Below are 13,876 nucleotides of genomic sequence, written 5' to 3' on the forward strand. Positions count from 1 at the left end.
TTACTTTTTGAAAGTTGAAATTATTATCCAGGCTCTTAAAGAAGTTTTTAGTTACTCTGCTTTGGAGGGCATGATGGTTGGCTAGGATAGTTGATAAATCTCACCACTGCTGTATCATGTCTCTGTGCCAGGCCTTTTATTTGTTAGACTATTACTTCTTTTTGTCCAAGTATTTGGAAGTATACTCTGATGTCAAAAATTTCTTTCTGCCTCTATTAGTCTTTACTAAAAAGCTCTTGAGGGTTCTTTATTCCTGATTATTTACATGGATTTTTTGCATAAGCTGTACACATTCAGACCCACATTTCAGTAGAAGCGGCATTCTGCCAAGTCTTTGAGATAGCCATGTGGTCAAATTTGCTTCTTTGCAGTATGATCTCTAGTTCATCTTGCATACGACCTACACTTCATGCATTTGTGCATAGACATTTGAGGCCATAGATTTTTACTACTGACTTATATTTTTCATTTTTTTCTCTTAAGATTTTATAGGTATTTCAACACATTATTCTGTGTCCTTTCTCTATATTAAAATTAAAAATGTTCAGATACCTCTCCTAGTTTCTTTATTTGCTGTATCTCAGTCCTAACAGGTGAAAGGGTTCTTTAGATGGTAGACTTCTGAGCAGCTAGGTGGGATAGAGAACCAGGACTAGAGATGGGAGGTTCTGGATTCAAATTTGGCCTCAGACACTTCTTAACTGGGGGATCCTGTGCAAATCACTGAGTGCCTGCCTTTCCTGCTCTTCTGCCTTTGAATGTAGGACAGAAAGTAAGGGTTTAAAAGAAAAAAAAGATTATAGCTCTGCTTGCCTTTCTTTGAACATTTAGGGCTTAGCATAGTGTCTGGCACATAGTAAGCACTTAATTAGTGCTCGTTCACTGATCAACACTGTTTGGCACATATTAGGTGCTTAATAAGTTTTTATTTGACTGAGCAGGGTTGGTATTTGCTGCATTAGAAGAGATCTGGTTGCATATTGGCACAAGCTCACTAGAGGGGGTCCTAAGCATCTGCAGTGATATAGAACGTTGACAGCTTGGTTTGTTGGAGATTTTTTGCTGCTAACAAGGTTTTACCACTCTGCTGTGCTCTCATTCCTTCTTGCTGTCTATTCTCCTTCTAGAGGATCTGCCATCACTTCCTTATAAATAGATAGCCTAATTAGGGCTAGCCAGGTAACTCTTCCAGCAAGTTCAGGCTTATAACACTTCTGAGACATCTATTTCTCTTCCTTTAACTCAAACCCTGCAGACATTTTCAACCAAAGGTGTCTCCATTCTCACTTGTGAGTGAATTAAGGCAACCAGACTTGCTTCACCTTCTCCTTTCCTTGTGCTCAGTCAGCATATTTCTTATGCAGGTACTTTTCCTACCAATTTTGGGACAGGAAAAGCTCTGGTCCTCTTTTCCATTTCTCATTTATACCTGTAGGAGAATGGGGTCACATCACACAAATTACCTTGAGACTCAGATGCCTCAAAAAAGGACTGGAATTTGAAATTATTCAAAATAATTTACTGAGTTACTTTGACCTTTCTGTTTTCTTCTGTCTCTCCCTCTCTCTTCTTTTCTTTCTCTCCCTCATCTCTCCCTCATTGGCTCTCTTATGGAGTGTGAGATGCAGGGGGGTACTTGCGCCAACTCCTACTGGCCTGAGCTGATTATTATATTTTCTGTGAAAGCACATCTTGGAAACTTGAAAACATCAAAAATCAAGGTTTGATTTGTTGCTCTGTTGGTTATCTGATCTTAAAGTGATGGAGAAAGTATTAATAATGTGGGCTAAACTTAAAAATGTACGTTGCATACATTTTTTTTCAGAGGGCTAGTTGTTCAAGATTTACTGGTATACCCAATAGCTGAGAATATGGGGCTCCTACCAGATACAACAAATGCATATGGGAGCCTTATTTTATTGAGCCAATACCCTTTACCTTAGTTGTCCATGGATGACTGGCAGCAAGAAAAGAAGTACAACCCTCCCTCCCCCCATCCACAGCACCTAGGTTATAGTGCTCCCTATATTGCCTCAGTTTCTGATACAAATTTAGGTTTGAGTAGTGTCAAAAACAAAACTTAAAGCATTTTCTACAAATGTCCACCAAGTTTATGTCTGAATTCACCATAACTGTTGGACAAATTGGCATCTTGTGTCTTGTGGATCACTCTTAGGAAATATTGAAGCTCCTCCTCTTATGTTTGGCTTCCAGGAAATTCCAATTAGTTCCTGGATTTCTGGAAACTAACTATGAAAGCATTTTGAAATTCTCAAGGCCACAATTATCTCCAATACTCCTTTACCTAAAAGCAGGAAAAAATAAAGATAGAGGCAAAGAACAGAGGCCCACAGGTGTAGGCCACATGTTGGCCCTGGAGGGAAAAGGTCTCTCCCTATCCAGAGGCTTAGAATGTGCCTCTCATTGAAACACGGCTATCTAGGAAAGAGAAAGAGGCTCACTTTGGATAGTTAGTATATTTTGAATGCACCACAGTTTCTGGCTTAGTAGTCAGGCTTTTCACCAAAGATTAGCAGACTGGAACTAGTTATAGAATGTCAAAATGTAAGGGTTAGATTTTAATGATTTGACTGAAATATATGTTCAAAGTCAAAAATGACTTTAATTGCAAAAGAGGTGGAAAGAATGAAAGAATAGAAATACAAAAGGGTAGAGAAGACATTAACCTAACTAACTAAATATTGTTCCAGTGCTTGTCTCAGCCAGGACTTGTTAACCTTCAACTGGAATTAAACTCTCTCCAGAAGATAAGAAGGGAAAACCAGCTATCTACTCTCCCAAGTTCCCTTCAAGAGGTAGGTCAAGACAATGATTGGTGCTGAAGATGACTTCTGAGGCTGACTTTCTTTGAGCTGACCTTCTACTTGATGCCAACTTCCTTCTTGGAGTGACTCTCTTCTTGGAGTCTACTCTCCTAGCTTCAGATATTCAGGGCCTTTTATAGTGACTTCTTGTCTCCTCCCCTCTTCACAGGGGCCAATCACATCTTCCAAATTGTCTAGTACTGCCCAGGGGGTTCACAGTTTCTGAGGGTGTGAACTCTTACCAGTTACTGAGTGATTGAGTTTCTGAGGGTATGAACTCTTTTTTGTGAATTCTTAACAAGTTTCTAATTGATTGAGTTTATTTTGCTGGCTTCTCACCTAGCACTAGGTAGGTTGTGAATTCACTAAGTGGTTTGTGAGCTCTTCCAACGAGTTCAAACTTGTGTTGATTCAACCAAAGGCGTGTTAACTCAAAATAGGCAAAGGGAATAAAGGATTCCCTTTCACAAGTGTGAACCCAGACTAGGCAAAGGGAACAAAGAATTCCCTTTTCACATAACCGTGCTCCAAATCAGGGAGACGGGCACTTTTATTATCCAGCATCATGCCTTTCAAGAGGCAGGGTCTCTAGCGCCTTCCACATAGCCTGGTAGCAGGCAGAGTATACTTCATGTGCTCTCAGAATAGGGTTCCTTTGGCTAGAACCCCATTACTTTAACAAAGGGAAGGCCTGGAAGTTGTTGTGAGGAATAATGAGCATGCTTATTCTTATTGTTCCTCTTTGCCTAGTGTTTTGGGGATAGGAGATATTACCTTCCCTAGTACTAGAGAAGGTAGCCAGGGATGTCAAGTTGTCCAGAGAATACCCTATCAGTAAAAATGTTTTGAGCATGTGCCCTGACTATGTAGATACATACATATAGTGTTTACCTAGCCATTTGTGTTAATACATTAAATAATTTATACTACTACATACCACCATATTATTACATTACAAACATGGATAAAATATGAATTTTAAAAGGATGAAGAATATTAAAGTTACACTTAGGAAGTGATGGGGTAGGGCAGTTGGGCATGATATTGAAATCAGTGAAGATAGAGTAGGCAGTAGGGGTATGGGGCAGGACTTATTTTCATTAGATTAGGGTAAAAGAGGGTAAAGGGTTTGTTAACTATTCCAGGCTGAATAATGGTGGTTGATGAAGACAAGTGATTAGGATATACTTTCTTTTCTCTTATATCATCATCTCCCTGGTTTGATGCCTGTAGTAGAAATCAATGGTGTGGAGTGGTGGGGCACACATGGTGCTAGCTATGTGCCCTTGGCAGCAAGAAAAGCAGCAGCACTAGGTCAGCACAATGGTGTGGCACCCTTCCAGGGATGCATTCCTGGCCATACCTACTAGATCATCTCCTTCCTGCTGTTCTCCTTCACCCCAGGCACTGCCAGTGCCATCAGCTCTTCTGTATTTAGAAACTGATACTACCACCCTCACTTTGTCATTACTTGATTCTGAAGGGTTGGGGGTGGGGCTTCCAACAACAATCCTGCAGACCAATGAAGAAGAGAGGTAAATAAGCTTCTACCTTTACCTCTGCTCCTGTGCTAATTAGCCCTGGTCCTCAATTGGCTAATTAGCCACAGTCATCAATCCCTGAAGATAAATAATATACGCTGTCTATATCCTACTCTGCCTTTCTAGTCTATTGTGCTCTCTTGTACCCTTTACTCTATTAACAAATGATACTTTATCCCATCTCTCTTTACCTCCTACTTTTTTCTTCTTTCTGGTACCAGTATCAACATAGCTTTCTTTAGAACAATGGTAAGGAGATTATGTCAGCTAGTAAGAGGGTCAGAATATCAATGCCATCCCATTAAGACATACAGGTAAATTTTTTGTTTGTTTGTTTGTTTTGTTTTATTTTGTTTTTGCATCCCCCAGCTCATAATGATGTCTGGCACATATTGTTTGTTGATTGACTGATAACTTTTATTTTGGTTTTGTGTCAGGGAAGTTCATGCCCTCCCCCTCCTGGGTTGCCAACCTGTTTTGTTAACATTCTTCACATGTCAGTGCTGCGTCCGTGAATGTAAATAAAAGGTCATGGGTGGAGCCCACCTGGGTCTTTGACATGGAACCTTTGACTGGAGGAGACAGGTGAGGGAGAGAGAGAGATTTCTCCAGGAGGGGGTGGCATGTGATCAGAATTTAGAGTAAGGAAGAGACTTTAAATCTATGCTTATCTACCTTTCCTATCTTAAGTGATTATTAATAAACTTTATGAAAAATTAGAACTGGTAGATATATTAATTTTAAATATAACAGTTTCTCAGACCAGACAGTGCACTCCACTGGTTTATATCCCAATAACCTCAATAAAATATGGTAAGGGATTAGGCAACCCAGAAGATACCTTCTATGTGGATCAACCACTCAACTCCTAATCTCTTAGTCCCAGCAAACAGAACCGTCTACCTTTAGGCTCTCAGGCTCAGGTCCTTTGCTAGATGGGAGTCTACATGGATGTAGCCATTCTAATAAATAACATTCACATACTTATCAACAGAAAATAATATAAAGAGAGAGAATTAAAAAATTATTTGGGGCATCACAAATATTAAACTAGTAAGGGGAAAATAGGAATGGGGAAAGAGAAAGTAAGTAATCTTAAAAGCTACATTTCTATCTAGAAAAGGTGAGGGGGTGGGTAAGAGTGAACACTTTAAAAGTGTAAGCCCCTTCCCACCCCCCAACTTCAAACCTTAAATACACATTTATAGAGTTTATTGAATTAATCTAGAAACTGGAAAGAATTATGGATAGGGGTTGGGGAATCTTTGCAAATAAAGAATGAGGAAGAAGAAGGAAGAAAAAATACAGTGAATCCTTAAGGTTAGTGGTTGGATGTATTTGTAAAGACTGGGATTTTAATTGTCTCTAGGGTTATAAGTGATGTCAAAATGTTTATCTGTGTATATGCATTAATAAGGTGTAAAACAAATTTAGAAAAATCATTGAATCAAACACTGCCTGAAAATATGACATGAAAAATTTCTAAGAAGTGGACACAAATGTACCAGAATAATGGTATGAGGATTCTTTTTGGACTAAATGTCTAAAATATTGTATACTCCAACAAAAATGTTTTCTCAACATCAAATCCCAAAGGCTCATAGAATGTCAGATCTCAGGGGGAACCTTAAAAACCATTGACGAGAAGCAGCTAGGTAGCATTATGGCTAGAGTACCAGGCCTGGAGTCTGGAAGACCTGATCTCAAATCTGGTCTGAGACACTTCTCAGCTATGTGACACTGGGGAAGTCATTTAACCCCAGTTGTCTAGTCCTTGCTGCTCTTCTGTCTTAGAATTGGTATTGACAGAAGGTAAAGGTTTTTTTTAAAAAAAGAAACCATTTAGGATAGTCCATTTTGGAGAGGAAGATACTGATATCCAGAGCAGATAAAGTGACTCATGGATTTTATAATCCACTCAAATGTATTACCAATTTTATTGTAATGTCTAGAGTTGGGGAGCTGATGAAGAAAAATCCATGATCAATTATATAAACTGCGTGATCAATTCAGTGCCTTTACAGAGTTTGAACTTTGTTTGGAGTCAGTAAGGTGCCTCTTCAATGAGATTGGGAGCACCCCCATTAGTGCCTTGATAAAAGTGCACAGTATTCCTAATTGATTTTTCACTAAATGAGGCTGCTGTCAAGATATTTGACTGAGCAGCAGTAGGAAAGACTGGTCACAGCAATTGCTCCTTTGTGTTGGCCATAAAATTGAACAGCAGATCACTCTTAGCCTACTTTTTGTTCCTCTTTCCTCTCTTTCCCTTGTACCATATTCTGTACTGTGGTGGCAAAGAAGGAAAGGGCTTTGACTTCTGTACCACTGCCTTCATGAACAGTATGAACAATTGATGGAAACTTGTAGCAGAAGCACATGACAGTATGTTTGCACATAGCTTGGGCAGAGAATGCTTGAGAATGTTAATATCTAGGGCACTGATAGATTCTGTGGAAGCACCAGGTAAGAATAAACTATGATTCCTACTTAGCCAAAGAGGAGCTCAGGGACAGTATTTTGGAACCTAAACCTCCTTTATGCGATGTGGAGATTTTGATCTCCTAGGCAATGATCCTAGAATCCTCTCATACTTAGAAAGACTATAAAATATTTTTAGTAAAAGTATGCTTAATTTAGCTAAGTTCTTAGGTACTTTCTGTTCAGAGATGTTGAATGCCTTTCCCAAAGTCATACAGCTCATAAATCACAGAATTCTGGAGTCAGACCCAGATTATTGGACCCCTTAATCAGATCTAGTCTATATGAAATCAATAGAAGGTCTTTGGGAATGTGTATGAGTTGATTATTATGTTAGCATCACTTCCATGTCTACCTTTGAAGCCTGGAGATATTTTCAGCTTTTTAGCAGTGTGGATTGGTTTTCCACCATCTGTTTCTTGGTAAAGAATTTCATCCCCCCTCCCTGCAATCCTTGTAAACCTGTTTCCTTGTTGTCTCTTTTCTGCTAGAAAATCAAGGGTTGGAATAATGTTTGGAAATCTCTAATTGCTGAAAGATTCTAGACAGAATTCCTAGGCTTACAATCCAACAGGTTTCTTGGTAGAAATTCTTCTCTCCTGCCAACAGTCTTTAATTCTTACTCCACACTACCTCAATGTTTTAGGACAGACAGGTTGGTTGTACTTGCTGTTAGACCTACCTAACCTGAAATAGCTTGTGTCCTATTCAGCATCTGGACAGCTCAATGACTCTCAGTGCTACCTTTGGCTTGGAGCTTTTATCAGTGACCCTGAAGAGCCCTCTAGTGGCAATCACTTTACAAAACAGCTCTTTTAATGAACTTTGACAAAGCCCTTGATAATTTTACTAAGCAAGAGCGCCCATTTGAAACGAGCCTTGGGATCTTCAATTCTCCCTTGATTTTCAAATCCAGTCTAGTAGGGGGAGAGGACATTTTTGGTGAAAAAATATGACCATGTTCACTAGGAAATCAGATTAGGGATTAGAGTCATCCATATGTTTTTTCCTCTTGTTCTCAACTTCTGAACCAGACTTTTTGAGAAAAAGAAGCACTGATCTTATTTACTGACTAATTAAAATGTCCTCTGATGTCTTTACTACTTATTAACTTGAAGGTTGAGCATAACTTCTTGGAGGACAGGAGATTAGTCTGAGTAGACAAGTTACACATTTTTTCGGTTTATGCTGTATAGATACCATGTTAACTGATCCCATTTGACAGAAGCGAATTTCCACACGCTTTTGAAGTAAACATGTTTTTAAGACTTGTCTGTTAAAGTTTAACTAAAGCTAAGATTAGCTTTGAGAAATTGAGGTAAGAGCCCAGAATTCTCTCTCAGATTGGATAGGACTAGAAAATATTTACAGTGAAACTATGGCATAGTTTAATCCTAAATTTTCATGCATTTTCTGAAATTCAGAGAGGTTAAATAAATTGTCCAAAGTCACAGAGTAAGTAACAGAGTTAAGAGTCAAATTCAGGTTTTTGGACTTGAAAATTCAGTGCTCTTTTCACTACCACACAACTTTAGCAAGATGAAAGCAACGAAATAGGAGAGAACTCTTCTGAGTAACAGAAATTGTTATAATATATGGAGGGATGTGCTATATTATGAAATGACTAAATTGGTGGTATTATAGTGGGAAATATTACCTTAGACTTTTAACTAACTTTCAAGTATTTGCAAATTAATGTGATAAAGTGATACAAATATACAATTTGAAAAATAAAGATGTTATGGTTAAAGAAACTAAAATTTAATGATCATTTAAAATATTATTAAAGAAGAGAAAATATAATGTTCCTATTATGTTCGGTATAAGTGGATCCTCAAAGTTTATTTTCTGTTGCTTTCTAGAACATAGAATGTGTTCCTTTGCTCTTATATGTCAATATGCTTTGTGGAAGCCATATAAATAGTGAAATAATTTCCTTTATCTGTTTAAGTTTAGAGATAACACATGACAGCAATATGAGTTTTATCATGGACATTTTAAGAAAATTTTATTCTGTATCTTCTGCAAAGCAAAATAAAGGGGAACAAAAGTTTCTTTTTTAGCTGATTGCACAGATGGCAGTTCCAAGGTCTCCTGGGGGGGAGTAAAAAATATATTGTTAAAGAAAAACTAAGACAATGTCACATGTTCTAATCTGACTCAACTGATTTACATAATAATACAGTTTAGAACTTTACTAGTTCAGTAATTTCAGAGCAATAGTAAACACTTTTAATCTTCATACTTTAAAACTTTTTTGTATTGAATTAGAGTCCTACATTTTCCAGTGTTCTTGCTTCACCTTTCATTTTCTGACCGAGCTGTCAGTCAGTGTCTGACTAGAGAATGAATATAGAACACCAATTAAGATGTTCACTCACTGGCTCCAAGCTGATTGAAAGTTCAGTAAGTTAATAACATTAGTGGAAAGAGGGAGAAGACATAGTCTTCTTCCCCCTGTATGCCCAATAACATACCTCTGGGGTTCCATCAGAATTAAACTGTATTCAATATGAGAAAACTTGTAAAAGAAGGATTGCTAGAATTTGATTGCTTATTAGTTGTGGAGGTCAATGGAAAGAGAGGATTTATAGATGACTGTTTGCCTAGGAGAAAAGATAGTACCATAGGGATAGACAGAAATAGGGAAATCAGGAGCTGGAGAGGGGAAAGAAGAAGTGTTTAATTTTAGATACGTTGATTTTTAAGTAAATGTAGTATAACCCAATAAAATATGCAATCGGTATTTAGAGGCAACCCCCCCCCATCTGGAATTTGGGGGAGAGGTTTGGGCTATAATTTGTGTAGTCATTCATAGGGCACTAACCTTCTATGAGGTTAAGAACTTTATGTAAACTTTGTTTTGTTATGCAAAGAACAGGTGCTTAAAGTTGGTAGGGCTGAGTTTAATTAAATTGTAAGGTCCAAGTTGAAATCTTGAGAGCAAATAAGATCACCTAAGGAGACAATCTTCAAGTTTCCTCCCATAAAGATCAGGCTCAGGATTAGGAGTAAGATAAAAAGCATATATTACCATACTGTTCTAGATGGGTAAGAACTGACTCAGGCTGATATGGTTCAGGCTTGGAACTAGAAGATAAATCACATATATATGATATGACATTTAATAAAAGGAAGTTTGCTAAAACAAATAGCATGGTAAAGAAATTCAGCAAAAGTACATTGTTTTTTCAGTTAAATGCAGTTTGTTTTGCTTCCATATTTGCCACTGGAGCATACCTGGTCAGAAGGATATTTGATTGCATGCAGTGAGGAAATATGTCAAACCTGTGGAGTTCTGACTACTCATGGATTGGGGGTTTATACCTTTGGTGATCAGGAAGCTACATCAATGGTTTGAACATTCATTCAACTAATTAAATTTTGTGGAAGGTTTCATTGATATTTTAAGGGAAAACTAGTTTATATGGAAGAAATATTTCAGTCTTCTTAGGGATGTATGGTGAATTTCAGTCTGCCATGGTTCCCAATCAGATTTATTAGCAGTGTTATTTCTACCCCGTGTAAAGAATGATATGAGTTTCAAGGAAGCTAAGGCTAACTAATAAATAGGAGCTATCATCTAACCATGAGGCAGCACTGCATATTGGACAAAGTGCTGAATTTTAAATGAGGAAGAACTGGGTTTAAACTCCATCTCGTGACACCTGTGGGGTTATTGGGAAATCACTTTATGTCTCAGCATCAGGCAACTTGCTAAGACTACATTTTCTAAATAGGCTACAGTCTTCATAAGTAGATGGAGTCTTGACATATTGAAATATTGTTTGACTATAGAGAGGTAGAAAATTATTAACATTTATGTAATTTTTAAAAGATTATATAATCCTTTCTATAAAAATCCGTCTCATTTGATTCTCAATAGTCCTTTGAGAGAGAGAGGTGCTATTATTATTCCTATTTTATAGATTAGAGGCTCAGAGAAACTGAGTGACCGGTTTGGGATCACATAGCTATGAATTGTCAACTTTTTTTTTTTGAAACCCAGTTTGCCCCAGTCACTTGGGAACTTGCCTTAAGGGAAGTCCTAAACTGACCTTGTCTTAGACTATATAATGGACTACCAAGCATCCATTGAGTGTCCTGAAGAGGAGTGTCTTTTTGTCTTAGAAGTTTCCTCCATTGTATCAGAGGTCCATTCCCAAGAAGACCACCACCTGGCTGGAACCATCCTTTTGTATCCATTGTAGGTTAGTCCACTCCCTGATACCCCAGCCTCTGACTCCAGCCTCTTTCCCTGGCCTGCTTGTAGCCAGTCAGTAAGTGTTTTTTTGTTCTTATTTCTCCCAAAGATATATAAGACCCCTATATTCTGTTCTTTGGAAAATTGTCTTTGGCAATGCATTTCCCCTTAGACACTGTTGCCAGAGTTCCAGAGCTTTGGCTCTGTGTGGTGTTAAGTGTAAAGATTTGGTCTTTCTGAGTACTTTAGTGGTTCTGTGTTTTTCCAAGTTGACAAAATATCTGAAGTGGGATTTGAATTCAAACTTTCCTGAGTCAGTCTAGTCTCGTGTCAGGCTGCCCAGGCAAGAACACTGATACAGGATTCAGGGGTCATCTTCCCAGGTAAACTTTGAGTGAATTTTAACCTCTGGGGACCTATGGGAGTTAGGAACTTTGCTCAACTGTAAAAGTAAATTCCATATATGTTTGCAGCTATCCAGGGGATGCTGCAAGAAAGGAGGACAAAGGCTGATGATCTCACTTCTAGCAAAGATAGAGAACATTAATTTTGTAGCAACTTGAATAAAGCATATATTGTTTAGATTCTGCCACTGCTAGGTGACAATATGGACTAAAAAGTGAATGCTAGTGTTACTTTTAGAAGGGAAGGTAAAGGGAGAATGAAATATTCTTTTTAAAAGGGAAAAGAAAAAGGATTTGAAGAGACAGAGGGGAATCTTGTTCTCTTGGAACACCACAACATTACAATACCACATAAAATAGGAAGGGGAAGAGAAAATCACTCAACACTTGGAACTAAATACATTTGAGAGCCTTCTCAAGTATTTAGAGTTAGATGCTATGAAGAGAAAGCTTCTTGTCCTTCAATAAATGGTGATTTGTCAATTTTCCTAAGTCTAGATAGATGGTCAACAAAGCAATAAATAAAGCTCTGTGGTAAAGATTTGTGGTATTTGATGTCTTGAGAAGTATAAATGCTTATACTGAACATTTAATAATCAGCTCTTGTAGGAGTCTGCTCCTACACAGCACTAATTATATTTTTCTTTATTATTAGCCCAATTCCTAGAAGAAGCTGTATGCATTAATTTCTTCCATTTTCTCTCCTCTTGTTTCCCAACTCTTTGCAACCTAGCTTTGGAATTTATAAACTTAAAGCTATCAATATTCTCCTAGTTGCCAAATATGATGTTTTTTTTCTCTTCTCTCTTCTTTCTTGAATTATTAGTTGCATTTGTTTGTTCCTGGATTCACTGTCCTCTGGGTTATCATGACATTATTATTTCTTAGTTCTATCTTTTTGCTACCCTTGCTCATTCTCCTTTTCTGGTTCATCATCCATCTCACAACTCCTAACTGTGGGTTCTTCCCAAGGGGTCTGTCTTGGGCCCACTTCTCACTCTCAGTCCATCAATAAGCATTTATTAAGCATTGCTCTAAGCACTGTTGATACAAAGAAATTAAAAAAAAATGGTACCTGCCCCAAAGGAGCTTACATTCTAATGTTGGGGTGGGGGGAGACAATATGCAAACAACTAGGAGTATACAAGATATAGTCAGGATAGATGGGAGGTAATCTCAGAAGGAAAGCATTAGCTTTAAAAGGAGCCAGAGAAGCCAGCATGCTCTCCCTCTTTTCCTCTACATCCTAGCTTCCTCTTGAACTCCATTCTTACCTAATCAGCCCAGCTGCTAATTGCATATTTGAAATTAAATACCTTACTCAACATGTCCAAAACAGAGCACATTATCTTTCCTCCATAATATTCTCTTCCAAACTTTCCTGTTTTTGTCCAAGTTTCCATCATTCTTTTGGTTCATAAGATTCATAAACCTAGTGTTATCCTCAGCTCCTCTCTATTCCTCATTCCACCCATCCGGTTGCCAAACCTTGCCATTTCTACCTCTGCATTTTTCTCACCTAATTCTTTCATTCATACAGTTCACACTTAGCTCAGGCCCGTATTACTCCTTGCCTAGATTATTGTAAATAGCCTCCTTGTTGACCTCCCTGCTTCAAGTATTTCTCCAATTCAGTCCATCCTATACAGGGCTGCCAAAATGATAATGCAGATTGGACCATATGATTTCCTTACTTAACTCTGGTGGGTCCCCATTGCTTCTAGGATAAAGTTACAAACTTCTTTTTAGCTTTTCAAATCCTTCATAACAGGCCCTAACCTCTCTTTCCATATTTTGTATTGGACATTTCTTTCTCTTCTCTGTCTGTCTTCCTTTCTCTCTCCCTGTGATGGCCATACCCAATGCCTGGAATGCACTCGTACCTCACAGAATGTCTCTGCACAATCTAATACAATTAAAATTAGAAGAAAAATAGGAAAAGTAATTTTTACTGAGAGTAAGGTTTAAGGTTAACCTATTAGCACTCTCTTCCTCTCCTTATAATAGTATTATTCCCCTCCCCTTCCCATGTGCCTCTTTGTGTGATATAGATTATCCTATTTATCTTATTCCTTCAAGTTTCCCTTGGTGCCATCATCTATTTCTCCCTCCCTTTTTCTTTTTTTTTTTGCATAACATTTTATACCACTTATTACCACAATCTCTACCTGTGAATGATTCTTCTAATTACTATAATAGTGAATATAATTTTAAGAGTTATAAATAACATTTTCCATATATTAATGTAAACAATTTGATCTTATTGAAGCCCTTAAAGAAGAAAATTTAGATAAAAAAGCATTTTCCCTCTTTCCCCTCTCTTTCTTATTTACCTTTTCATCTTTCTCTTAATTTTTCTGTTTGGATATCAAAATTTCCACTTAGTTCTGGTCTTTTCTTTACATATACTTGGAAATTTTC

At 37.7% G+C, this 13,876-nt stretch overlaps 1 protein-coding gene across 4 annotated transcripts in view; it reads right to left on the minus strand.

Moving 5' to 3' along the window:
• Positions 1-8,824: 8,824 nt before the first annotated feature.
• Positions 8,825-13,876, minus strand: part of LOC103103854 (uncharacterized) — a 115,631-nt gene continuing 110,579 nt past the window's right edge. The window contains exons 19-20 of one of the 4 annotated variants that reach the window (XM_056799285.1): positions 9,882-9,937; positions 8,825-8,941 (exon numbers count right to left, since the gene is read on the minus strand). In XM_056799285.1, the coding sequence (XP_056655263.1) occupies positions 9,891-9,937 (47 nt within the window). In that variant the 3' untranslated portion in view covers positions 8,825-8,941; positions 9,882-9,890. Of the gene's footprint in view, positions 8,942-8,987; positions 9,938-13,876 lie in introns of those variants that run through there. The other 3 variants (XM_056799286.1, XM_056799287.1, XM_056799288.1) reach the window with 3 other exon arrangements.

The sequence above is a fragment of the Monodelphis domestica genome, chromosome 5, assembly GCF_027887165.1.
Source record: "Monodelphis domestica isolate mMonDom1 chromosome 5, mMonDom1.pri, whole genome shotgun sequence".
NCBI classification, from domain to species: domain Eukaryota; kingdom Metazoa; phylum Chordata; class Mammalia; order Didelphimorphia; family Didelphidae; genus Monodelphis; species Monodelphis domestica.